The sequence below is a fragment of the Ornithorhynchus anatinus genome, chromosome Y2 (genome assembly GCF_004115215.2).
Source record: "Ornithorhynchus anatinus isolate Pmale09 chromosome Y2, mOrnAna1.pri.v4, whole genome shotgun sequence".
NCBI classification, from domain to species: domain Eukaryota; kingdom Metazoa; phylum Chordata; class Mammalia; order Monotremata; family Ornithorhynchidae; genus Ornithorhynchus; species Ornithorhynchus anatinus.
Window position 1 is genome coordinate 1,576,513 of NC_053176.1, and position 27,798 is coordinate 1,604,310.

Consider the following 27,798-nt stretch of genomic DNA (forward strand, 5'->3'; position numbering starts at 1 on the left):
TGATAGGCAACCACTGTGATGTAGGGCTGGGAGATGTGATGAATAAAGGGTTCAAGGGATGCAGAAAGGCGTGGAAGGTGCAAGGGATGCAGGAAGGCGTGGAAGAAAAAGAAAGGAGAGCTTAGTCGGGGAAGGCCTCTTGGAGGAGATGTACCTTCCTGAAGGCTCTAATGTTGGGGAAATGGAGGGAGAGGGCGTTCCAAGTCAGGGGCGGGACATGGTTGAGATGTCAGTGGAGAAGTAGCCCAGATCTAGGTATAGTGAGTAGGTTGATATTAGAGGAGCAAAGTGCGCGGTCTGGGTTGTAGTAGGATAATAGTTGGGTGAGGTAGGAGAGGGCAAGGGGATTGGATACTTTCGAGGCCAGGGTAAGGAGTTTCCGTTTGCTGCGGAGGTGGATGGACAAACATCGGAGGTTCTTGCGGGGTGGGGGCCGAGAGAAACACGGGCTGAACATTTTTATAAAAATGATCTGGGCAGGAGAGTGAAGTATGGACTGGAGTAGTGAGACAGCAGATAGGGCAGCAGGGAGGCTGGCAGAGTAATGGAGGAGGGATAAGTTAAGGGCTTCTTTCCCTAACCTCAACCGAAACTTTCTGATGCCTAAATAATACGTCATCCTTCAGTTCCGTGCTGCTGCTGACGACAATGTTTCTCTGGAACAGAATCTCCTGCACGTTCTCTCCCTGAAAATACTGTAGGGCATTAGTCAATCAACGGTCTTTGTGGAGAAGGTAATTTCGTTCTTTGTGGAGAAGGTAATTTCGTCCGGGCTGTCCTCGCCCGGCGATTTGGGCGGAGCGCTGCTGAGGTAGCAGTGATTCAGAGGGGAAAGATAAGACCTCCCGTGAGCTGGCTTCACCCTGGAGATAGTTTTGCGATAGTGGTGCTGGTTCGCCCTGTGCTATCCACACTGTCCCGCGTGGTCCGCTGTGCCCGGCGGCACCCACCGCATAGGTGGCAGCCGCGAAAACCTTCGGCGTTGGCATCTCGGGCGAGCTGCCGGAAGTGCCGTGATGGCACCTCGCCAGGTCCTCCCCCGGCCAGTTCCCGGAGAAAAGGTTATATCCGGACTCCAGAGCTAACTTCCCCCATTCTGCCACGGCGCATGCGCGCCTCCGACCCCATCCCGGCAGTCGCCGCCGCCAACGAGGAGTCGGGAAGTTCAAAATGGCCGCCGCAGAGCCCCAGCCGCCGCGGGAACCTCCCGAGTAAGTGATTCCGCCGGCGGGCGGCGGGCCCGGTGGGGAGAGACGGGGCGGACGGCGCCCCCCGATGGGGGAGCTCGGTTCCAGAGCGGGAGACGGACTTAAGACCGCCCGCCGCACCGGCCCGGGATCCGCTGAGGGGCGGGGAGGTGGGCCGAGACGGCTCGGCGGCTCTCCCACCGCCCGCTGCCGGACCTGACGCGCCTTTGCCCCGGGAGGTGCGAGCAGCAGGTGCGAGCGGCCTTCTCAAGGTCCGGGACGCGTGGAGGAAGAGGAGGCGCGGGGCGGGCCCCGCGTCTGAACTGTGACTGCCCCGGGCGGCCCTGCCCCCCGCCGGCCCGAAACAGCGGCTCGCTGAAGCCATCCATATCCGGGCAACTGTGCCCTGAAAACTCCAGGGAGAGAGAGACAGAGGGAAAGAAAGAATAGAGGCGGCCGCGTGGTGGGGTGGGCTAAAGTGGCCTAAAAGCAATAGGTATTAAGAGTTAAAAGTAGACATGGGAAACCTAACGTCTCTTCAGAACGCAGCTTCACGCACACGTGTCCGCAGCGATGAGAACATCGGGAGAGACTAGAACCGCTCAACGTCTCTTTGGAAGCAGGTGAAAGTTTGACACTTTCACCGAGGTTCAGTTGGCCAGAAATTAGATCATTGAACCCCGAAGCTACTAAGGGGTTAATTGTTGGCACTTGCTGGTATGTTGTGCATTGACTGTAAACTCCTTTGAGGGTTGGAAACAGGCCTTTTACTAATGTTACAAAGAGGACCTGTAAATGCTTTCTCTTCGGGCACCCAGTAAGTGCCAGTGGATTGATATACTAACCTCCAGTGTAAATATCTTTGGCCTGAAAATGGTTTGCATTATCACCTTTTGTGTTGTGCTTTGAGCTGTCTTTTTTACCCGTTATAAAAAAATGTGTATTTGATTCATTTGTAGGACAGAAGATGCAAACACTTCAGAAAAAAGTATCAAAGAAGAAAATGGAGAAATATCAGGGAACGAGCAACCTCAAGACAAACATAGTCGCCACAAAAAAAAGAAGCACAAACATAGAAGTAAACGTAAGAAACATAAACATTCTTCAGAAGAAGACAAGGACAAAAAACACAAACACAAGCATAAACATAAGAAGCATAAACGGAAAGAGGCTATTGATGCCTCTGACAAAGATGGTATATCGCCAATGGTAAAAAGAACTAAAATTGATGACTTAGCTGTGCTAGAAGATTTAGAGAAACAAAGAGCTTTAATTAAAGCTGAGCTTGATAATGAATTAATGGAAGGCAAGGTCCAGTCTGGGATGGGGTTGATTTTACAAGGTTATGAATCAGGTTCAGAAGAAGAGGGAGAAATTTATGAAAAAGGAAGAAATGGTAATAGATCCACTACTTGGTCATCAAATGTTAAGGGGAAACTTGACCTTGTGGCCAATAAAACCAGCTCAAAAACACGAAGTAAAAGTAGGTCAAAAGAACGGACTAGACACAGATCTAATAAAAAGAAAAGTAAGGGCAGTGGTGAAGGAATCAAAGAAAAAACTATGCGAAGTAAGTCAAAGGAAAGGAAAAAATCAAAAAGTCCATCCAAAAGAAGCAAGTCTCAAGATGAGATGAGTAAATCCAAATCTCCTATACTTAAAAGGCGATCTCAAGAGAAGATTGGAAAAGCCAAATCTCCAATGGAAGAAAAACTTAAAATAGAAGACAAAACAAAATCAAAAGATTGCAAAAAATCTCCAGATGTAAATGAAAACAAAACTCGGGATCATGGCAAAATATCTAAATCTCCAGCGGAACTAAGATGCAAATTTAAAGACACAAGATCACGATCCAGAGACCAAAAATTCAAGAGGTCTGAGGTGGAGAAGGAAAAGAAACCGCTGAAATCTCCCTGTAAGGATGCCTCTTCAGGGAAGGAAAACCGGTCGCCTAGTAGAAGACCAGGTCGCAGTCCTAAAGGAAGAAGTTCATCACCAAAACAGCCTGACAAATTGAGACGAAGCTGGTCCCCTCTCCTAAATGATCACAGGTTAAAACAGAACAAATCACCTTCTCGCACTCAATCTCCTGGAAGAAGAGCCAAGAGTCGCTCATTAGAAAGAAAACGTCGAGAACCAGAAAGGAGGCGTCTTTCTTCCCCAAGGTAATATTAAAAGATATGTAGTAATTGTATTTGTTAAGCATTTACTGTCTGAGAAGAAGTATGGCCTCCTGGATAGTACAAGGGTCTGGAAGGCAGAAGGACCTGGGCTCTGATCCTTTTAATCCCAGGTCTGTCACTTTGTGTGACCTTGAATAAATCCCTTAATTTATCTGTACTTCACTTCTCCTATTCTCCCTTTTACTTAGACTGTGAGCCCTGTCCTGTCCAAATAATTAACTTGCATCTACCCCAGCCCTTAGTACAGTTTCTGGCTTAAGAAATTCAATCTAAATAAAAGAGCCCTATAACAGGTGCAGAGCAAGATGCAAGGTAATCAGGTCAGTCAGTCCCTACTCAGGACTTATGGTCTAAGTGGGAGGGAGAACAGAAGAATCTGAGGTTCAGAGAAATTGGACTTGCCCAGGGTCATACAGCAGACAGAGCTGGGATTAGATCCTGGGTCCTGTGACTCCCAGGTCTGTGCTCTTTCCACCAGGCCACAATGCTTCTTTACTATCTCCCAAAATTATAAACAGTTCCTACCGATACTGACAGAAAACTTGCAGAAAGTTGCTGGGGAATTGGGGAAGATCTGTCAGACATTGTGAGCCTGTGGAAATCCAAGACAGAGCAGTGCAAGAGGAGACCACTTGTACCCATGACATTGGGCATTTTAGGCAGTTTGGTACCAGTTTGCCTTAGCGTAAGGTTTTGCCAAAATGTAATCCTCCTATTTTAGAATAGCAGATATTAATCTTTTATCTTTTTCATTCCTTCTCACACCTCTTATTCCAAATACATGGATCTGATCACTCAGTGCCTTTCTTGACCTTACCTTGGATTTTTTGTCCTTAGGCTTTATGTACTTACTGAGTTTTCCTTACAATATTTTATTTAAGCTTAGTTGCCCTTAATCCTTACCCTTTTTTATTATTTAGTCAGTAATTACTAATTGCATTTAAAAAGATTATCAGATCATGTAATAACTACCAAAGTTTGGCTATCAAATATGCGGAGACTTAACCTGACACCTGGCAGGTCCACATTCAAGAACTAGTTTTCTGTTGAATTTTTATTTATAAGGGATTCGCACTAATGAGGCTAATGGTATTTATTAAGCCCTGTGCCAAGCACTGTATTAAAAGGTGGGGTAGATAGAGTATAAACAGGTTGGACACAGACTCCGGCCCTCTTGAGGATCACAGTCCGAGGGGGAGGGAGAACAAGCATTGAATCCCCATTTTACAGATGGGGAAATAAGCACACAGCGAACTAAAGTGGCTTGTCCAAAGTCACGCAGAGGGCCAGTACCAGTGCCAGAGCCAGGATTAGCACCCAGGTTCTCTGACTCCCAGTCTTATGCAGTTTCCACTAGGTCAAATTGTAGAATCAAGTTCTAAACCTACTCCTATCAAGTCTTCTTCGCTTCTTAGTTGTATATGAAAGATATTCATGAATGAATTAATTGTTAAGCTGTTTTTTAAATAAAATTGGCAGAAATGTATTTGAATTCAAAATAGAGCTCTGTACTTTAATCTACCTTTTCCCATCTTTCCTTTTTCTCCTGCTCTCTGTATCTTGTGCCTTGCATCCCTCTCATATCCCTTTATTATTCTCCCTTTTCCGTCTACGCTGATTCTTCTGTATTTTCCTTTCTGGGTTGCTCTGCCTCTTAATATCTCTCATTTTCCCTTCTCATTTCTCCTTGTTGCTCACTTATCTACTTTCCTTTCTAATCTATCCTTTTATGTGGACGTCGGCTCTTCCCTAGGTCCCTCTCTTCCGTTCTTTTAATTACCTTGTAATCGCTTCCCTTTTCCCTTTTTTTTTTTTTGGCTCTTCTCCCATTCACCTTCTGCTGTAGTTCTTCCTTTTCATCTCACTTTTCTTCTTTTCTACTCTTTTTCCTATTTCCCTCCTCTCCTCCCCCAAACTGTGGCTTTAGTGGTTTAGGTCTTCAACAGGAATTTGTAATCCCAGTCAATCAATCAATCATTTAGTCAGTGCATTGGAGCTCACAGTTTAAATAGGGGGGAGAACTGAGGCAATGAGAAATTAAGTGACTTGCCCAAGGTCACACAGCAGGCACTTGGCAAATATGCTCTTAGAACCCTGGTGCGCTGAATCCCAAGCCTATGCTCTTTCCACTAGACTGTGCTACTTCTCAGCGTCTCTTGCTTTGTTGCCTACCAACCCTTAAAGTCCGTCTTCCTCTCTGTCCTTCTCTTCTTTGCCCGATTCAAAATAAAATACTAAATCAAATAGTTCACTTTAAATAAACAAATTCAACAAACCTCAGCAAGCCAGGGCTCTCTCTCCCTACCTCTTGTGCTCTTGTCCTGGAGTTCTGGAGGAGGAGTTCTGGAGTACTAGAATTATGCTCTACATTTTATAATGATGTGATCAAGTTTTTGTAGATCCTCAGTTTAAGGAAAACTTGAGTTGCAGTAGTAATAATAATTTTGAAATTTTTTAGCACTTACTATGTGCCAAGCACTGTGTTAAGCCCTGGATTAGATACAAGATAATCAGGTTGCCCATGACACTCAGAGAGAACAGATAATTGAATCCCCATTTTGCAGATGAGGGAATTGAGGCATGGAAAAGTAAAGTGACATGCCCAAGATCACATAGCAGATATGAGGTGGAACCAGAATTAGAACTCAGGTCCTCTGCCTCATAGGTATATGTTCTTTCCACTAGGCCATGATGCTCCCCCAGTATTCCATGGTATTGTTGTATTGTACTCAGCTAAACATTTAGTACAGTGCTCTGCACATATAAGCATCACATTGTGCTGTGACCAATATAAGGACTGTGGGAGGGACATTCTCTAATTCTAATGTTTTATCTCAACAAGTAGTAAGAAGTTAAGTGACTTGCCCAGAGTCCGCCACTTGTCAGCTGCATGACTTTGGGTAAATCACTTAACTTCCCGGTGCCTCAGTTACCTCATCAGGAAAATGAGGATTAAGAATATAAGCCCCACATGAAACAACCCTGTCACGTTATATTCCACCCCCAAAGCTTAGAACAATGCTTTGCAAATAGTAAGCACTTAAATACCATCAATATTATTATTAAAATACATGCTCTGGCAAAGCGTTGTACTTATTAGGTCTGAATTCTCAGGCATGAATATAATGTCTAATATGAATATATTAACTGAAGCGTGTGACTGTATCAGCATGTTATGGATTTACCTTAATTCTGTTTGTATTTTACATATGCCAAACTTTTCATATGAGGAGATGGTTTTCTTGAGCAATTTACTGTAGGCTTTCAGGGGGAGTTGAATTTAACTGGTTTTATGTGGGTACTGACTTTTCACTGGGTCACTTTTAAGAACACGACTGAGAGAGGATATCCTCAGTAGACGGGAAAGATCGAGAGATGTCAGCCCTATCAGTAGATGGTCTCCAACTAGAAGAAGATTCAGTAGATCGCCCATCCGAAGGCGATCTCGATCCTCACTCAGACGCAGCAGGTCTCCAAGAAGAAGAAGCAGATCTCCGCGGCGAAGGTATGACTCTTCTCCTTTAAATCATCCTTTCCTAAATGATGTTTCTCAACTAATTCATCTGATTCATGAGTAACTAACCTTTTTCTCCATTTGAAAGATTTCATTACCATTCTTTGTCTTTTCACAAGTATTCTGTGTTGCATTGAATTTGAGATTACATGGTTGGGGGAAAATATACCAGCTGCAATTGCTAGAGGTCCATTTCAATGTCATTTGTCAGTTTCCTTTTCTTAACCGGACATGCTTTTTCTTCCAAAGGGAGAGAAGTCATAGGAGTAGATCTCATTTGAGGAGGAGGTCTCGGTCACGGGGTAGGCAAAAACGAAGAAGTAGAAGCAAAGTAAAAGAAGACAAATTTAAAGGAAGCCTTTCAGAGGGAATGAAAGTGGAGCAAGAATCTTCATCTGATGAGAAGTAAGGATAAATTTTTTAAAGTCCGTTAAAACTCCAAGGAAGCTCTGATGTGATTCAAGTTATTTCAGTTAAATTATTCCAACTAATTAATCCCTATAGACTAAGCTTCTTGTGGCCAGGGAACATGTCTACCAACTCTGTTATATTGTACTTTCCCAAGTGCTTTAGTACAGTGCTCTCCACATTGTAAGCGTTCAGTAAATATGATTGAATGAATGGTATTTCTGTACAAATGTAGTTATCTGGCTCCTTGAAATTCTGATGCATATGAGTACTAGAGAGATCTTCAAGGTCATCCAGGAGGTTACTGACAGAGCTGAGACTGGAGCCTCAGTCCCCTGACTCCAAATTCCCTGATCTTTAAGGCATGTAATTGAAGCAGAATCAGTTGATAAGTTAATGATATTTATTGAACACTTACTATGTGCAGAGTACTGCACTAAGTGCTTAGGGGATAAGTACAATATAATAGAATTGGTAGACAGGATCCCTGCCCACAAGGAGTTCAGAGATTGTAGAAGAATGCTGTAGCACTCAATTAGCAAAAAATATTAGTAGTCTTTAATTCACACTCTTGTTGTTTTCCTCTGCATCTATTTTTCATAGAATAGTTTTCAGGTGGGCAAACTTGGGGTTAAGCTTCCTGACTACCCCTGGAGTTTTTTAGGTAGTAAAATAAAATTACCCTTAAAGGTATAACACTGAATTAGAGAATAAACATTTTCTTCTTTGCAGAAAATTGGAATTCAGAGATAAATATAAGGATAAACTAGGCCAGCTTTTACTTAATATGTGTATTAAAGTGCTTGTTTTAAGGGAAACTTTGAAGTTGCTCTAGGCTGTAAGCTCATTGTAGGCCAGGAACATATCTCCCAACTCTTTTGATTACAATTGTTTGAAATCACAGCCTCAAAATTGTAAAATCTTTGCAGCCTTGAAGACTTTGATGTGGAGGAAGAAGATGAGGAGGCAGTAATAGAGCAAAGAAGAATACAGAGGCAAGCAATTGTACAGGTAAGTGCAATTATAAATACATGTTACAAAAAAACAATTTTTAAAGGTTTTTGAGTAAAAACAACATGTATGTGACAGTGGAGGATTCCCAGTGATGACAGCAAAAGGAACTGACATTTTCCTCCATCTTTCCCACCCCACACTGCCAGCCACAATGATTGCTTGTAAGCCACAGCTGAGCTCCCATCCAGTGATATACTATAGACCTAGCAATTTCTCAAGGCCGTTTCTGAGGCAAGCACCACATTATTGACTGCCGTGGTTGATTTGAGGAGAGCATGGACAGAGGACTCAATAAGCAAGCGTCTCTTATACTGAGAAAAATGTACTGGTTTATCTTTGCAGAAATATAAATACCTTGCTGAGGATAGCAATCTGTCTATGCCATCTGAGCCAAGCAGTCCACAGAGCAGCACCCGAACACGTTCACCCTCCCCAGAAGACATTTTGGAACGTGTAGCTGCTGATGTTAAGGAATACGAGCGGGAGAATGTTGACACCTTTGAGGCCTCTGTAAAAGCCAAGCACAATCTCATGACGGTCGAACAGAGCAGTGGTAAAATGAAATTTGTTTTTGCTGTGTGGCCCTATTTAGATTAAATTTCCTTTCTTTTAAAATAGAAGGGATGTGTCATGCTTGGGGTGGTTGGGAAGTGTAGTAATTAATCCTCATGAAATAAAATTTCCCCCATCTTCTGTACTTGGCTAAATTTCAATGTGAACTCTAAATTCATTGCCCTTGTATTCCATCCAGTAGAATGATTAATAAATAAGGGGAAAGTGATGGAATTTGGAGAAAGTTCTTGGGAAATCTGCAAGAAAGTGTTTAAAATATAATGGGGATTACCAATTTTTAGGGCTTTGTGGGAGAAAATTTTGTCTAATATTCACTATAATTTTCACCAGTGGTTTGAATTTTCTTTCTTGAACAGAAAAGAACATTTATTTCCTTTAGCTTTAGGATATTTGCAGTTAATTAATTCACCTATCAGAAAATGAGTGAATTGCCCTAATGTTTTCACCACTCCCTCGTACCAATAAGAATTCTGATAAGATCCTAGGCCTGGGAGTCAGAAAATCCAGTTCCAATCTTAGCCCTACCACTTGTCTGCCCTGTTACCATGGACAAGAAATTTAACTTCTTGATGTCTTAGTTTCTTAATCTATTAAAAGATTGAACACACATTCTCCCTCCCATTGGACAATGAGCCAGCCCTATATGAACCAGAATAATGTCTGCTTTGATAATCCCGTACCTGCAGCGATGCTTAGCATGGTGCTTGGTACATAGTTAACCCTTAACAAATACCATTGTTGTTAATAACGTATTTCTGATAGAATGAATTGTGACATTAGAAAAAGTAGTGTACCTGCTCTAGCATTAGTCAAGACAGGCATACTATAAACTAGCTCTCCCTACAAGGGTTTCATCAAGAACCATAACCCTGATGTCAAAGGAGAAGCTGAGTGTGATGTGACTTTTTTTAAAGGTTTGGCTCAGAAGAAGTTGTTGGCTCCTGACATGTTCACAGAATCTGATGACATGTTTGCTGCATACTTTGATGTAAGTGACTTGGATTCTTTATACTATAAAGTGGCATTTTTAAGTATCGATTGGTACAATTCCAGCAGAAAACTCTCCCTTCTCTAACCCTTAAAATATAGACCCTCAAAGCGCTATATAGGGGCCTGCAAAGTGCAGCATTTATCAATCAGTGATATTTATTGAGCATTTACTATGTGCAGAGTACTGTACTAAACACTTGGCAGAATACAGTGAATCCGAGTTGAAAGAAATGTTCCCTGCACCCGAAGCAGATGGCTTGGAAGTGAGAGTGTGAAATCTGAGGAGGTACGAACTAGGAAATGGGGTAGGAGTGGGAGTAGGCTAGGTTCACAAGGGATTTGGGCAGTCATGTTTTTTATGATAGCTCACTAGTGCCGTTTTTTTCAGAGTGCTCGACTTCGGGCTGCTGGCATTGGAAAGGATTTCAAAGAGAATCCTAATCTTAGGGATAATTGGACTGATGCAGAAGGCTATTATCGTAAGTGTGTCTTTCTTTCTAATTTTGAGTTCCGTCTGAAGTTAGAGGAGATTTAAAACCACCTGCTTGGAAAAATGACCAGTAGTGTTATACCACAGTGCCATCACTTAAAAAGTGTGGCACATCCAGCAGCTGCATGATCCCACATTTGATTACGATGCCTAGTGGTGTCCCAGAGTCAAAGCAAATTATACTCGATGTAAAAATAAAACCTATGCAAAGTTATTTTCAGCCATGGTCTTCCTCCAGAAGGAAGGAAGGGGTGCGTCCACATGCTCGCCTTGATCTGAAACCAAGAAAAACAGCGTGCAAGAAACTTGGATGCCAATCGTGCAGTATATGTCATGCAAGACTCCATTTGGAAGCACTTCAGTGAGCACATTTCTTCCCTACTCAATGTTAAAGTCATCAGCAGTGATAGAGTAGCAGAAACATTTCATGTAATGGGTTAAATTGGGCTTGCAACTTCTAACTTCATATATAAAAGAGATAGTGTCAAAGGCAGCAAAGTTTTGATTTGTCCGTAATTCCCACAGCAGGGCACATAGCAGAGATTTGACACAATTTTTAAGTGACTGCACTGTGTTTCCTCATTTCTTACTGAGGCAATTTTAAAAGTATCTTTCATTAATATTCTGGTTTTATTACATCAAGCTCAGAATTCAATTTTAATCTCTTTATTTCTTACTTCAGGTGTGAACATAGGTGAAGTCCTTGATAAACGTTACAACGTCTATGGTTACACCGGGCAGGGTGTCTTCAGTAATGTAGTGCGAGCCAGAGATATGGCAAGAGCAAACCAAGAAGTTGCAGTCAAAATCATCAGAAATAACGAGCTAATGTAAGCTATGCCACAAAACAAATTTAGGAACCATCATATACAAGTATGCTTAAATAGAGTTAATTTACTATATATTCTTCAAAACAGAGGCATTTCAGATTCATGTAATCAGTTTCTTTACACGGGGACCATCTGAAAAGGGTCTCTTCTCTGTCTAGAGCTCAGTGTTTATTAAATCAGTAGCGAGCATAAGCAAGCTTGCTTTTTTAAAAATTAGAAGTAATGTTTTAATTGTCATTACATAATTGTTCGGGCTAATGGTCCTTTTTGTTTTTAGGCAGAAAACTGGTTTGAAAGAACTGGAGTTTTTGAAAAAGCTTAATGATGCCGACCCTGATGATAAATTTCATTGCTTGCGTCTATTCCGTCACTTTTACCACAAGCAGCATCTCTGTCTTGTATTTGAGCCTCTCAGGTAAGGTGACAAATGGTGATAGATGGAAAATGACATTGTTTTATTGAGTGGTTTTTAGATAGAAATAGTACTAAAATTCCTATTTTGTATATTTTAAGTAATTTTATGCTTTTATTTTCACTGCACTACACTTCAATGAGAGAACAAGTTTGTGGTCTTAAAAAAAACACTGTAGGTTCTGGCTGTGCACACACGTGTTCCAACACTGTGAGAGTGGAGGTTGAAGGGAAGGGAGTTGGAGCTAGAATAGCCTTAGATCTAGGACACTGAGTCTCAGTCTTGAATCAGGGGAACATTTATGTGATCTCAACTTTTTGGTTTTAGTGTGTGTTCTAGACTGTAAACTCCTCTAGTCTGTAAACTCATTGTGGGTAGGGAATGGCTGTTTATTGTTGTACTCTCCCAAATGCTTTCAGCAGTCCTTTGCACACAGTAAGTGCTCAATAAATACAATTGAATGAATTAATTTTCAGCTTGTGCAGGGCTGGATTTAAATCGCAGGGCAACAGACTAAGAATCGTAATTTGTTTTTGTTTTTTAAATAATTGGAGCGTTTTTGAGTTCATTAAGATGAAAACATTTAATTCAGTAGTAATAATTTCTTAATTTAGATAATGCTCTTGTCAGTGTGTTGGAATGTTAATTCAGTTAGGTTAGTTTAGAATGTATTCCATCCTTCATCTGCTTTCATCTTTCATCTCCTGCTTTCATTTCCTATTTTCTAAAAGCATGAATTTACGAGAGGTACTGAAGAAGTATGGTAAGGATGTTGGGCTCCACATAAAAGCTGTACGGTCCTACAGTCAGCAGTTATTCCTGGCATTGAAACTCCTTAAAAGATGCAACATCCTTCATGCTGATATCAAACCAGATAACATCTTGGTAAGTGAAAAACAAAATTTTCTGTGTTGCTTTGTGTCACGGAAGTGACTATGAGACCTGGAAACTTGAGGCACCTGAAATTCTCTAGCCACAATAGTCCACTACTTCTTGTTTCTATTTTGTGCGTTTGGCTTTATCTTTTATGTTTTAGAATTTATTGTTTCATTTCATTCACTCATTCATTCAGTCGTATTTATTGAGTGCTTACTGTGTGCAGAGCACTGTACTAAGCACTTGGAATGTACAGTATGGCAATAGTTAGAGATTATCCCTGCCCAAAAACTGTCTCACAGTCTAAAAGGGGGAGACAGACATCAAAACAAGTAGTCAGGCATCAGTAACATCAAGATAAATAGAATCTTAGACATATACACATCATTAATAAAATTATAAATAACATATACAAATATGCACAAGTGCTGTGGAGAGGGGAGTGGGGAATAGCAGAGAGAGGGAGTGGGGGAATGGGGAGGGGAGAAGGGGCAGAGGGAAAGGGAGGATTCAGTCTGGGAAGGCCTCCTGGAGGAGGTGAGTTCTCAGTAGGGCTTTGAAGAGGGGAAGAGAGTTACTTTGGCGGATATGAGGAGGGTGGGCATTTCAGGACAGAGGTAGGACGTAGGCCAGGGGTCGACGGCAGGACGGGTGAACATGAGGCACCGTGAGGAGGTTAGGGGCAGAGGAGCGGAGTGTATGGAGTGGGCTTTAGAAGGAGAGAAGGGAGGTGAGGTAGGAGGGGACAAGGTGAGGTAGGAGGGGACAAGCTTTGAAGCCAGCAGGAGTTTTTGCTTCATGTCAAGGTTGATAGGCAACCACTGGGAGTTTTGGAGGAGGGAATTGACGTGGCCAGAGCATTTCTGTAGAAAAATAATCCGGGCAGCAGAATGAAGTATAAACCAGAGCAAGGAGAGACAGGAGGATGGGAGATCAGAGAGGAGGCTAATGAAGTAATCTAATTGGGATTTTATGAGAGTTTGTAACAGCAAGGTAGTCTGGATGGAGAGGAAAGGGTGGATCTTGGCGATGATGTGAAATGAGACCGGCAGGTTTTGGTGTTACGGATTGGATATGTGGAGTGATTGAGAGAGAGCAGAGTCAAAGATGACATCAGGGTTCATTTCTCTTTATGCATCCATTACCAGTCGCCTATCTGTAATATATATTTTTACATTGCAAGCTCCTTGAAGGCCAGCAACCATATCTAATTTCCAGTAGTGTATTCTTTCCCAGCATCTAGTACAGTGCTGTGTACTCAGTACTGCTATTACTGTTACTACTACTAGTATTGTTTTTACTACTCTTTTATCCAGGCAATCTCTTTGATCTCCTAGAGATTGATAGTTTACATCTTAGCCTTGACTGAGTTTTTTCTGTAATGTAGTGACATGAGATTTTACTGAATATTTCTCGAAAGTGAGCAATGGGCTTGAGAATAACCCTTTTTTTCCCCAGAATTAGCCTTGACTAGTTTTTGCCCAATTCTGATGTGGCAAGGAATGAATGATATACCAGTGTTAGCTGAGATAACGATGTAGCTGTTACTCTTTGGTGGGATGCGAAGAGTAGCCTCAAGTCCCAACTCAGAATGAGTGAGTGCATCTCTTTTGATGAGGGGAAGGGGCCGAGGAATTTTAAATGTCTTGTTAAATCTTGTAAAAAGATTTACAATGCAATGACTATAATGGAAGTAACTTCTAGCCTTTATGAGTAGATGTCATCGTTGCAGTGTAAGTTGGAAAAATACTTGAATACAATTATGTAACATTTATATGATCTTTTTTGACATGCGTATGTAATTTGAATATTTTTTCCTTAATGTCTGGCATACATTTGGGAGGTCTAATATTCCCTGATTTAAGTTCATTGTTGCCTTCACTGAATTTGCTAAATTATTAGCAACTTTTGGTGGAAACGAGCCTTCTGCCCTCATCACAAAATACATAGAATCGTTTGATGTAGTAATGCATATTCACATTCATTAATTCATCCATTCATTCACTCTTTCATTAAGCCCTGTATGCAGAGCACTATACTAAGCACTTGGGAAAGTACAGTTCAACAGTAAACAGTGACAATCCCTGCCCACAGTGAGCTCACAATCTGGTGGGGGGAGACTGATATCAATACAAATAAACATTTGTCAGTATAAATAAATTTACAGCTATTTGGGGCAGGGAGAAGGGGGAAGAGCAAATGGAGCAAGTTGGGGTGTGGCTTGGTGGAAAGAGCATAGGCTTGGGAATTAGAGGTCGTGGATTCTAATCCCTGCTCTGCCACTTGTCAGCTCTGTGACCTTGGGTAAGTCACTTCACTTCTCTGTGCCTCAGTTACCTCATCTGTAAAATGGGGATGAAGACTGTGAACCCCATGTGGGACAACCTGATTATCTTGTATCTTCCCCAGTGCTTAGAACAGTACTTGGCACATAGTAAGTGCTTAACAAATACTAACATTATTACTGTTATTAGAAGGGAGTTGGAAATGAACAGTGGGGCTTAGTCTGGGAAGATGTCTTGGAGAAGATGTGCCTTTATTAAGACTTTGAAGCAGGGGAGAGTAATTATCTGGCAGATTTGAGGAGGGAGGGCATTCCACATGGTAAAACAGGAAAGATTGAAGCACAGTAAGAAAGAGGAGCGAGATTTGTGGGCTGGGTTGTTAAAGGGGAGAAGAGGTAAGGTAGGAGGGGTGCCTTACAGGGGGTGCCTTTCTGATCTCCCTTCCTCCTGTCTCTCCCTGCTTCAATCCATACTTCACTCCGCTGCCCAAATTATCTTTCTGCAGACTGGGCCTGTCACTCTCCCCCTCAAAAATCTCCATTGATTGCCTATGAAGTAAAAACTCCTCACTATTGGCTTCAAAGCTTTCCATCACCTTGACTCCTCCTACCTCACCTCCCTTCTCTCCTCCTACAGCCCTGCCTGCACACTCCGCCCCTCTGCCACTAACCTCCTCACTGTGAAACATTCCCTCTTGTCCCACCGTTGACCCCTGGCCCACGTCCTGCCTCTCACTTGGAATGCCCTCCCCCCTCATATCCGCCAAACTAACTCTCTTCAAAGTCCTACTGAGAGCTCACCTCCTCCAGAAGGTCTTTCCACACTAAGCCCTCCCTTTCCCTCTGCTCCTTCTCCTGTCCCATTGCCCCTAATTTCTCCCTACTCTCTGCTCTACCCTCTTCCCCTTCCCACAGAGCTTGGATGTATTTGTACATATTTATTGCTATATTTATTTTATTAATGATGTGTATTTATCTATGGTTCTATTTATCTATTTTGATGGTATTGATGCCTGTCTACTTGTTTTGTTGTGATGTCAGCCTCCCACTTCTAGACTGTGAATCCGTTGTTGGGTAGGTTTTGTCTCTATCTGTTGCCGAATTGTACTTTCCAGTGCTCCTCACACAGTAAGGGCTCAATAAATATGATTGAAAATGAGTTTTGTTTGATGTGGACATGGAGATTTTTGAGGAGGGACGGGTTACATGTCCTGAATGTTTCTGTAGAAAAATGATCCGGGCAGCCAAATGAAGTATGGACTAGAGTGGGGAGAGGCAGGAGGTTGGGAAGTCTGTAAGGAGGCTGATGCAGTAAACTAGGTGGGATAGGATGAGTGATTTTGTTAATATGGTAGTAGTTTGGATGGATAGGAAAAGGTGGATTTTAGCAATGTTGTGATAGTGGGACCAGCACGATTTGAAGGTATTGAATGTATGGGTTGAATGAGAAGGAGAGGAGTCAAGATTAATGCCAAGGTTATGGGCTTGTGAGAAAGGAAGGTTGGTGGTGCCATCTACAGAGACAGGAATGTCCTGGAGAGGACAGGATTTGGGTGGGAATAATAATAATAATTTTGGTATTTGTAGATACAAGGTAATCAGGTTGTCCCTCGAGGGGCTCACAGTCTGAATCCCCATTTTCCAGATGAGGTAACTGAGGCACAGAGAAGTGAAGTGACTTGCCCAAAGTCACAGAGCTGACAAGTGGCAGGGCCAGGATTAGAACTCATGACCTCTGACTCCCAAGCCGTGGCTCTGTCCACTTAGCCATGCTGGAGCTCTGTTTTGGACATGTTAAGTTTGAGGTGATGGGAGGATGTCCAAGTAGTTAAGACTTGGATAATTAGTTTTATGCCTGGAAAGGGAGTGAGATCAGGAGAAGAGATGTAGATTTAGGTATCATCTGCATGGAGATGGTAGTTGAAGCCGTGGGAGCAAATGAGTTCTCCAAAAGAATGAGTGGAGATGGAAAATAAAAAGAGAACCTAACCATGAGGGATTCTCGCACCGCCCCCCCCCCCATCTCCCCCTCCAGTTAAGAGGTAGGAGGCAGAGGAGAAGCCCATGAAGGAGACTGAGAATGAACAGCCAGAGAGATGAAGAAAACTGGGAGAGGTCAGAATCAGTGAAGCCAAGGTTGGATAACGTTTCCAGGAGAAGGGGTTGGTCCACAGTGTAAGAGGCAGATGAGAGGTTGAGGAGGATTAGGATGGAATAGAAGCCATTGGATTTGGCAAGAAGGAGATCATTGGTGACCTTTGAGAAGGTGATTTCAGTAGAATGAAGGGGACAGAAGCCAGATTGATGGGGGTGTCAAATTCCTTGAAAAAGAGGAATTTGAGACGGCCAAGTGTCAGTTAAACTATTTAACTTTTTAAAGGTTATGATTGTTACAGAGTTTTCTTCATATAAGAAAGGAAGCGTCTTGTGTGGAATGTTTTTCAAAAAACCTGTTACATCTCAATGAAGGTTTTCTTCATTTTAAACTTGCAGAGTAGTTTGGGCAGTAACCCAAATGGAATTGTCAAATTGGGATCAAAAGTTGCCTGAAAACGACACTTTTGTAGTCTAGTCTGTTTGCTAATCTGTGTAACTTCACAGTATTGCTGATCGTAAGTTTTCCATGTGCTCAATATAATATCTTTAATATTTTGTAGGTGAATGAGTCCAAAACCATTTTAAAGCTTTGTGATTTTGGGTCAGCTTCACATGTTGCAGATAATGACATTACTCCATATCTCGTCAGTAGATTTTATCGTGCTCCTGAAATAAGTGAGTATTCTAAAATATTCTTTCAAAAGCATCAGTCCCCTACACTGTGTATAGCTCTGAATTAAGCAGTTGGGAGAATATAGTAAATATGGTAGACATGATTCCGTTGTCAAGGAATTTACAATCATAGAGGGAGGCATTATAAAGATGAATTATACACAGGAGATATTGGTGTAAGCAGGTGGGACTGTACTAGTGCTAGGTGATGAGGAAGAAGTGCCTAAGTGGCACTTGAGTGGAGAAGTGAGCTAAATTAAACTGGAAACACTTCCTAGAAGAAGAGATTTCAGAAAGATTTCAGAAAGATGGGGGAGGTCAAAGATGTGTTGTTGTGAAAGGGGCAGGAGATGAGGTGGGCAGGCTTGAGCAAGAATTCAGATGTGGAAGAGAGAGAATGAAGCACTGTGAGTAGTTTGGGTCAAGAGGAGACCAGTCCTTGAGCTGGGAATTGGAGAAGGCACAGTGGATAAGTAGTCAAGCAAGATTTGATTGAGGGCCTTAAAACCTTTCAGATAGGGCATTTCTGCCTGATGTGGAGAGAAATGAGCAAACTTTGGAGATTTCTGAGGAGTGGCAAGGAAGGTGGAGTGTGATTGTTGTGGGAAAAAATTGACAGGGTTTGGTGACAGACTGAATAGGGGTGTTGAAAGAGAGGGAGAAGCCTAGGATAATGCCATGGTTACGGGTTTGAGAAAGGGGGAAAATTGGGTTGTCAGCTGCAATGGGAAAATTAGGTGGAGGAGAGGATTTGGGAAGGAAGAGAAGTTACTAGTCTTCAGAAACTGTAGGGGCAGCATTCTTTGATAATACATAATTTGTTCTTTTTAATGAATAATTAACTAATGAATAATTTAATAATTAATAACTGACAAGAATCTCTAGTCAGTGGGGAGGGAAGCTAATGGCTTTGCCTTCATGGTTTTATAGGCAAGACAGGTGACTTTAGCTATCACTTAAAATAATTATAGATTTAAGTATTCAGTGTGTGCCAAAGCACTATCCTGAAGGCTGGGTTAGATACAAGGTGATCAGCTAAGTCATAGTCCATGACCCATATACACATATACAGCTCTCAGTCTTAAGAATGGGCATTAGGTGTAGCAGAGACGTTAGCTTCCGCATCCTGCCAACCATGGGGCAAGAGATTATATCATAGCTAGTGCCTATCTCATCCTTGCCAGTCTCCTAGCTTTCCTTATCCCAGTCCCACCAGGTAGCCCCAGATATCCTTACGAAGAGGGGTGGCATTGAAATCGGGCAGCAGCATATTTCCTGTGTGGTCCAATGGTCAACAGACCATTGCTGCTGACTAGTCTCTCTGCACCTTCTCCTAGTACTGCCCCACTTTACTTCTCTTTCCTCCTTTTTTCTTCTGTTCACCACCTAGCCCCAAGTAGGGTGATGCAACAAGTATGGAAAACCTGAAACCTTAGCACTTAACTCTTTTGGTGATTTAACATCACATTTACAAGTCTGCATTGATGTTTCCCTCCCTGATTTTTGGGTACTAGCACCTTGGCAAAACATGGAAATGGAAAGAGGAATCAACAGTACTAAGCAATTTTGTCACCTGTTCTTTTTTTGTTAGTATCTTGAATAAGTGAGTTTACCATATTTGCTTGATTTTAATTATTCTTTCATGATAGAATCTGATTACATTCTCTTTCTGATTTCAGTTATAGGAAAAAGCTATGACTATGGTATAGATATGTGGTCTGTAGGCTGCACCCTTTGTGAACTTTATACTGGAAAAATACTATTTCCTGGCAAAACAAATAATCATATGTTGAAACTTGCCATGGACCTGAAGGGAAAAATGCCAAACAAGGTGAGAAATCTGCATTCACAACTTCTTCTGCTGTTTAGAGAGCATATAGATCGAAGACCCTGCCATTAGTCATCAGAAGAAATTAGACCTCCCTGTGCAAGGAGTGAGGCTGCAGGTTAAAAAGGAGTGAGGCTGCGGGTTACTTTTGTCATTAATGGAACCCTAATCTTTAGCACTGTTCACTGGGGACCTAACTAGTCCACGGTCTCTCCTCTCTCCCCCACCCCTTGAAATTGATTCCCCTCCTTCTCTTCCCTTATGCCATTTAAGTTTTCACCTTCATCCCTTTGTCTGGGGAGAAATGGAACCAAGCAAGCAAAGCCAGTATTGACACGAAGGGCACTTAGTTTTGGTGCCAGGGGTGCATGCATGTGTCTGCTTAACCTGATTCTTCCATTGCTGGATTCCATTTTTCTCTTCCCTTATGGTCCCTCAGTTATTGATTGGCACCAAGAGAAGAGTTGAGCTCTTCTGGCAAGCATGTTTCTGAAAGTGGGCAGTGAGTCTGGGGAAAGAGTGGAGGGAGTAGCCACAGTGGAGGCAGATGCAGTCAAGAGTCGGATGTATAGCTGTGCATGGGTTCAGCCCCTCTTGTGAGTTTTGAGGAGTTGGTACCAAGCAGACCCAGTTCCAGGCAACCTCCCATCCAGCTAGAAGGTGTGGGGCAATTTAAATTGGTTAAAATTGACTGGCAGTTACCAGAACCTTTTGGCTTCTTTACCCTGAGGCTTGCTGTTCGTACTGGTACTACCAGCTTCACACAGCAAGGAGAGCTAGAAAACTGCTCAGGTCCACAGCAAGGACAGCTCAAAACTGCTCGGGTTTCAGTGTCAGCAAGTTTAAAAAATAAATGGGTGTGGATGGGCTGATATCCAAATGTTAGTTAGCCAGACCAGTTTAGTATATTTTTGTAAGATTGAAAGCTGTTTCACATGTACAGTTTTGTTGAGACTATAAGATTTCATAAAGTTCTCTAAATTCTGGAGAATAGCTCATAAAGTGTAAGATAACTTTTTTTTCCATGAAAAATTAATTTACTGTCTAAAATCTCCTGGATTATTTACCTTACTGATTTTTTTATACAGAGGTGAAAGCCCATGATCACCTGTCTTGGAGAAGCAGCGTGGCTAAGTGGAAAGAGCATGGGCTTTGGAGTCAGGGCTCATGAGTTCGAATCCCAGCTCTGCCACTTGTCGGCTGTGTGACTGTGGGCAAGTCACTTAACTTCTCTGTGCCTCAGTTCCCTCATCTGTAAAATGGGGATGAAGACTGTGAGCCCCACGTGGGACAACCTGATTCCCCTGTGTCTACCCCAGCGCTTAGAACAGTGCTCGGCACATAGTAAGCGCTTAACAAATACCAACATTATTATTACTGTCTAAAATAAAAATCCGTTAATTCAGTGACATCAGCAAGTGAAAGGCTTCAAAAACCATTGTGTTCATTAAGCTGGTCTAGATGCAGTGCTTATAATTGCTTTTTTGAAGGATTTTTTATATCCCAACAAATGGGATTGTCTGTGTTTCTTATGGGACAGAGGAGTAGAGCAGACATCCCCATAGCAGATTTCTTGCATTGAAAAAAGCAGCAGTCTCCTCATTAGCTTCTGTTTTGGTTGTCCCAGCTGCTGTGGCTGGAACCAGGCATGAGATGGCCCTGGTTTCTACTCTTACTTGCTTCTGCCATTGCAACTCTGTTTCTTTAATTCATCCATTCGGTCGTATTTATTGAGCACTTACTATTTGCAGAGCACTGTTTCTTGAGAAATCCGAGGACCCTACCAGCCAAACATTCAATGTTATTAATTGAGCTTTTCTTGTGTGTTGAGCCACCTGGGAGAGAACAAGATAGTAGAGTTGGTAGATAATCTCTGCCCACAAGGAGCTTCCATTTAGAGGGGAGATGGATTTAAAATGAGTTACTGATAGGGGAAATGAGAGTGTGTAAGGATATGTAAGGTTATATTATATATAAGTGCTTTGTGAGTGGGGTGAGGATCAACTTCAGAAATGGAACAAATCCAAGTGTTAGACAATGCAGAGTCCCAGTGGCAGAAGGAGATGATTATGATGATGGAGATGGATGGTGGTGGTGGTGTTGGACTGGGGTGGATACAGGCAAATCAAGGTGGACACAGTCCTTGTTCCATGTAGGTTTCACAGTCTCAGTCAACATTTTAGAGACGAGGGAACTGAGGCAAAGAGAAGTGAAGTGACTTGCCCAAGGTCCAACAGATGGCAGAGCCAGGGTTAGAACCGACGACCTTCTGACTCACAGGCCCATGCTTGATCTGCTATGCTGCCATCCTGAGCTAGAGACCTCTACCCAGGATGTGGATGGGAGGGAGTAGATGCCATGCCATGCTGTCCTTCTAAATGAAGCTCGTGGTCCCTTCTCTGTAGGAAAGCCACTGCTTAGTAGAGGCAGGCTGCACACCTCAGAATTGGTATACATTTGGCTGGCAAATGCTTGAAATGGCCAGGCTAACCCAACCTTATTTAAAAATAAAAGATGATTTTCTTTCTCTTTCAGATGATCCGAAAAGGGGTGTTCAAAGATCAGCATTTTGATCTAAATCTCAACTTTATGTATATAGAAGTAGATAAAGTGACAGAAAGGGTAAGTATTTTAAATACCTGGGCTAACCAAGTACTTTGGGTTTTCAATGTGTGTTTTGTGATATGTTTATAAACAGTGAAAGTTATAGGAGCCAAGATTGAAGTCTAATAAAAACATCACTTTCTTAACTCATTGTTGTAGCTTCATTATGATATGAGTCTAGCATTTGTGCAAACAAGGGTTCTGTTATTTATGGGAGAAAATGATACATGAATCTTCTGTAGAGAATTATGTGATATTTGAAATTAAGTTGGAAGTAGTAACAAATAGCAGTTTTGGTGAGGTGAATGGTATTTCTTAAGTGTATACTATATGCTAAGAACTGTACTATCCATACATGCTCATCAGATTGGGCCCAGTCTGTGTTCCACATAGGGCTCAAAGTCTTATTCCCCACTTAACAGGTGAGATAAATGAGGCACAGAGAAGTTAAGTGACTTGCCCTAAGTCACCAAGCAGAGAGCTGACAGAGCTGGAACTAGAACCCAGGTCATTCTGACTTCCAGACCTGTGTTCTATCCACTAGGCCACACTATTTCTTGCAGTAAGATTATAAATCTTGGAAAATTATTTTGGAGAAGTGATTGTCTTTTTACACATTTAGGCCACTCTGACTTGTAAAAGTCCTTTAGAGTATTTTCTTATATTTCAGTTGATAGATATGGTTGAAGTAGAACAGAAAGCCTGCTAAGTGAGGTTGATCTTATCTTATTCTAAAACCCTTGCATCAGATTTTCCATATGTCAAATTCAATAGTATTTTAGTATTTATTGAGCGCTTACTATGTGCAGAGCACTGTACTAAGCGCTTGGGATGAACAAGGCAACAGATAGAGACAGTCCCTGCCGTTTGACGGGCTTACAGTCTAATCGGGGGAGACGGACAGACAAGAACAATGGCACTAAACAGCGTCAGGGGGAAGAACATCTCGTAAAAACAATGGCAACTAAATAGAATCAAGGCGATGTACAATTCATTAACAAAATAAATAGGGTAACGAAAATATATACAGTTGAGCGGACGAGTACAGTGCTGTGGGGATGGGAAGGGAGAGGTGGAGGAGCAGAGGGAAAAGGGGAAAATGAGGCTTTAGCTGCGGAGAGGTAAAGGGGGGATGGCAGAGGGAGTAGAGGGGGAAGAGGAGCTCAGTCTGGGAAGGCCTCTTGGAGGAGGTGATTTTTAAGTAGGGTTTTGAAGAGGGAAAAAGAATCAGTTTGGCGGAGGTGAGGAGGGAGGGCGTTCCAGGACCGCGGGAGGACGTGACCCAGGGGTCGACGGCGGGATAGGCGAGACCGAGGGACGGCGAGGAGGTGGGCGGCAGAGGAGCGGAGCGTGCGGGCTGGGCGGTAGAAAGAGAGAAGGGAGGAGAGGTAGGAAGGGGCAAGGTGATGGAGAGCCTCGAAGCCTAGAGTGAGGAGTTTTTGTTTGGAGCGGAGGTCGATAGACAACCACTGGAGTTGTTTAAGAAGGGGAGTGACATGCCCAGATCGTTTCTGCAGGAAGATGAGCCGGGCAGCGGAGTGAAGAATAGACCAGAGCGGGGCGAGAGAGGAGGAAGGGAGGTCAGAGAGAAGGCTGACACAGTAGTCTAGCCGGGATATAACGAGAGCCCGTAATAGTAAGGTAGCCGTTTGGGTGGAGAGGAAAGGGCGGATCTTGGCGATATTGTAGAGGTGAAACCGGCAGGTCTTGGTAACGGATAGGATGTGTGGGGTGAACGAGAGGGACGAGTCAAGGATGACACCGAGATTGCAGGCCTGCGGGACAGGAAGGATGGTCGTGCCATCCACGGTGATAGAGAAGTCTGGGAGCGGACCGGGTTCGGGAGGGAAGATGAGGAGCTCAGTCTTGCTCATGTTGAGTTTTAGGTGGCGGGCCGACATCCAGGTGGAGACGTCCCGGAGGCAGGAGGAGATGCGAACCTGAAGGGAGGGGGAGAGGACAGGGGCGGAGATGTAGATCTGCGTGTCATCTGTGTAGAGATGGTAGTCAAAGCCGTGAGAGCGGATGAGTTCACCGAGGGAGTGAGTGTAAATGGAGAACAGAAGAGGGCCAAGAACTGACCCTTGAGGAATTCCAACAGTTAAAGGATGGGAGGGGGAGGAGGCTCCAGCGTAGGAGACCGAGAATGATCGGCCAGAGAGGTAAGAGGAGAATCAGGAGAGGACAGAGTCCGTGAAGCCAAGGTGAGATAAGGTATGGAGGAGGAGGGGATGGTCGACAGTGTCAAAGGCAGCAGAGAGGTCAAGGAGGATCAGAATGGAGTAGGAGCCATTGGATTTGGCAAGAAGGAGTTCATGGGTGACCTTAGAGAGAGCAGTCTCGGTAGAGTGGAGGGGACGGAAGCCAGATTGGAGGGGGTCTAGGAGAGAATGGGAGTTAAGTAATTCTAGGCATCGATTGTAGACGACTCGATCTAGGATTTTGGAAAGGAAGGGTAGTAGGGAGATAGGACGATAACTGGAGGGGCAAGTGGGGTCAAGAGCGGGTTTTTTAAGGATGGGGGAGACGTGGGCAAAGCACTTGTTCCCGGAAGCCCACTGCTGAGTTTGAAGCAAGCAGACATCCGGAACAGATTTCAAGCAAATTTCATGCTTTTGCCAGCAAAACATAGGCACTGGTTTTTGTGTTTGTAGTAGATTGTGTAGCAGTAGATTGGGCCATAAATGACAATGGCACCTTGAACCTGTCTTTTAGGAGAAAGTGACAGTCATGAGCACCATTAATCCAACCAAGGACCTGTTGGCTGACTTGATTGGGTGCCAGCGGCTCCCTGAAGACCAGCGTAAGAAAGTACACCAACTCAAGGACTTGTTGGACCAGATCCTAATGTTGGACCCAGTGAAACGGATCAGCATCAACCAGGCTTTGCAGCATGCCTTCATCCAGGAAAAAATTTAAATGAGACAAAGAAGTTCGAAGGGTTTGAGTAATTAAAGTACAAAGACTGAAGCGATGATATCCCAAACGTTTATTAATAATTCAAAACCTATAAATAATTTCCCCACAAATTGAGGAAGCATGATCTAGTTGAACTAACATGAAGGCTGATATTTCTTTTAGAAATGTTAGTCACTCTATGTTTTTATGTGAAACTTTTCCCTCTAGAATTGTTTTAATTGCCAGGACTGCACAAAGTACAATGTTACTCTGTATGGTTGCAGTTCTCGTGAAAACCAAGGGCCTGTGATGCAAAGAACAGTAATATTGGGTGGTTGATTTGTTTTGAACAGACTTGGCTTCAGTTTGGTGTCTGAGAAAATGGCCAGCATAAATGCTTTTTATATTCACATTTTCCTAGGTGTGTGTATGCGCGCAGGCCACAGCAGCATGCCCTTGGTGTAGTCAGTGCCGAAGGGGGCCTGTTCCTTCTTGTGCTGCCTGCAGGGATGGTCTCCTCTTTTAAAGCAGGTTGTGTACAACTTTCAGTATACTGAAGGTAAGCTAAACCATCCACATCGCTGATGTTTTAAGATGTTATTATACTGGAACAGCTGGCACAATGAGGGACAGTAGTTTGATGGCAAAATTCCCTGCATGTCAGTTAGGTGAATACTCCGGGTTTTTTTTCCTTTTTTCTTTTTTCTCTTTTTTGGCATTGCAACTGTGTCATATTTACAAACTCGGTTCTCTTCATCACATTTAAGACTGGGGAGAGTGTACTGCTATAAAGCACCTTCATTGTACTGTTTCTTTTTGCTTTAAATCTTTTTAATCAACTGGATATCGAGACTTTGGATAAGTTTTGTTACATATAGTTCCCAACTAATACGTAAATACCCGCAGAATTTTCATTTATTAATTACAGATGTCAGGACCACCTTCTGAAAGTCCTCCTACCTAAAAATTAGCTAGACAACATTAAGTTTTTAACTCTGTATATGTCATTTTTAAGGCATACCAGCTTTATGGAAAGAGTTATTGTTTGTTCTTTGTTTTCATTATTTGTGATCACGTTGTCTTTTAATACAGGCATAAATCTTCCACTCTTGAACAAAGCAGCTGCTTTTTAAAAGCGGTAATTGCTTCTTTTGCCTTTTATTTCTTTTGTAAATGAAGTTTTTTCTTTAATAATAAATGCGACTTTAAAATGTTGTCTGTGGCATAAAACAGTTGATACTCACTTATTGTAAAGTGAAGATTGCTCTGCTGCATGTAAAATGAACCATGCAGATTTCTGTATGTTTTCAGTATGCATCATTAGATAATAAAGTGTTTTGTGAACAAGGCATTTGTAGCCCTCTTTAAAAGTTTTTGTCTTCAGTACCGGTAAGTCAGGTAATCCATAAAGGGTTGAAAGCAACCCCTTTTATTTTTCCTGAAAAATATTTTAGCAAAAGGGATTATTAAGGATGTAAATCCTGCCAGATTGATGTCAGGCCATGTTAATTTAGATTATTCACTGCTACCAAAAAAACGTAGTTCATCATAAAGCCCTACATAAAGTTACTGTCTGTTTTCATTGTAATGCAGGTATTCCCATAGGTTATGTAGGAGTGAATTCGGAGTTTAACTAATGTTTGTGCTGTTCTCTCACTTTTCCTTTTGGTGGTACTGAAAGAGAAAAAGGAAAGCTGGGCACAGACCACTCAACGCCTTCTCCTGGGGGGTCTGATTGCTGAGACACCACCTTCTTCCTTCCTCACAAGGTTATTTCCGATAGCATGTGTAGATAAACAATGATCATTTGAATGGGTTTGATTTTTGCAGCATGAAGAAATGGGAAATGTTCATTTTTGTGTTTGTATATTAACATAAAGGATGAGAATAAAAGTTCACAGTCAGTTTGTTTCTGTCAGGCAGTAAAGTGAAACGGTATTTATTTGGCCTGTCAGGTACTGAATCTCTCGATTTTTAGTTTGAGTTTTTCTGGCTTAAAGAGACTTAAATTAGTCAATGTCTGGGCACATCTCGATGTTCGCCTAGGTACAGAATTGCAACAAACATGCACATTTGGTGCAGTCAAGGATGGAAAATCAGTATAGCAGGCATTTGCTGATGATTGGGCCCTACTAAGCAGATGAAATGAAAAAACTGCAAACAGGCAGGGTATGGGTGGTTTTAATATCCCTCTAATCTGTCTCCTAAGGATTTCCCTTTTTTGAACAATATGAATACATTACTTCCAAGTAATCTATCCATTATGCAGAGCCAACAAGAATGCAGCTCATATACTCACTTTTTTAGAGAGTAATTGTTCATGAACATTCCTCAGGAGGTTGCTATACTTTGACACTGGCATACCTCAGTTTTTGGGGCTGTTTTTTTGTGGGGTTTTTTGTTTTGCTTTTTGGGGATTTTCCTCAGATTTAGTTATTTTTGCTTCTGCTAGTTTTTGGCAACATTTTTACATCATGATATGAGAATAATGTAATAATAATAATTACGGTATTTGTTAAGGGCTTACTAAGTGCCAAGCACTGTTATAAGCACAGGGGTAGATACGGGGTGACCATGTGGGACTCACAGCCTCTATCCCCATTTTACAGATGAGGTAACTGAGGCATAGAGAAGTTAGGTGACTTGCCCGAGGTCACAGAGCAGACAAGTGGCAGAGGCAGAATTAGAACCCACAGTCTCTGATTCCCAAGGCCGTGCTTTTGCCACTAGGCCATGCTGCTTCTAGTTCTGTAATGCAGTAATATCCACTTCACTAGAAAGCATTCATCTAATGCCTACAGAGCTTTGTGAACAGTTTTAAAATGGCATAAAGTTGCTCGTTTACTTGTTCTTTGTGTTGTAGGTGCAGCTGAAAGAAGATGACAGTCTCCAGAAGATATAGTGTCAGGTTTCTACTTTATAAAATATATGAAATAGA

The 27,798-nt window shown here is 42.4% G+C and overlaps 1 protein-coding gene across 1 annotated transcript; it reads left to right on the top strand.

Moving 5' to 3' along the window:
* Positions 1-1,027: 1,027 nt before the first annotated feature.
* On the top strand, positions 1,028-27,798 carry LOC114805393 (serine/threonine-protein kinase PRP4 homolog). Its single transcript, XM_039910967.1, has 16 exons — positions 1,028-1,211; positions 2,147-3,352; positions 6,699-6,875; positions 7,134-7,289; positions 8,222-8,303; positions 8,649-8,859; positions 9,794-9,867; positions 10,258-10,348; positions 11,042-11,189; positions 11,467-11,604; positions 12,333-12,486; positions 17,419-17,533; positions 19,210-19,361; positions 21,894-21,980; positions 24,678-26,629; positions 27,724-27,798. Exons 1-15 carry the CDS (start codon positions 1,171-1,173, stop codon positions 24,879-24,881), a joined length of 3,036 nt encoding a protein of 1,011 aa, XP_039766901.1. The 5' UTR covers positions 1,028-1,170; the 3' UTR covers positions 24,882-26,629; positions 27,724-27,798.

Bases quoted from the DNA above. Each gene is read 5' to 3' on its own strand.
- LOC114805393 (XM_039910967.1), top strand. From the start codon at position 1,171: ATGGCCGCCGCAGAGCCCCAGCCGCCGCGGGAACCTCCCGA. The intron at 8,860-9,793 runs GTAAAATGAAAT...CTTTTTTTAAAG, and splicing joins GACGGTCGAACAGAGCAGTG to GTTTGGCTCAGAAGAAGTTG. The intron at 9,868-10,257 runs GTAAGTGACTTG...CGTTTTTTTCAG, and splicing joins TGTTTGCTGCATACTTTGAT to AGTGCTCGACTTCGGGCTGC.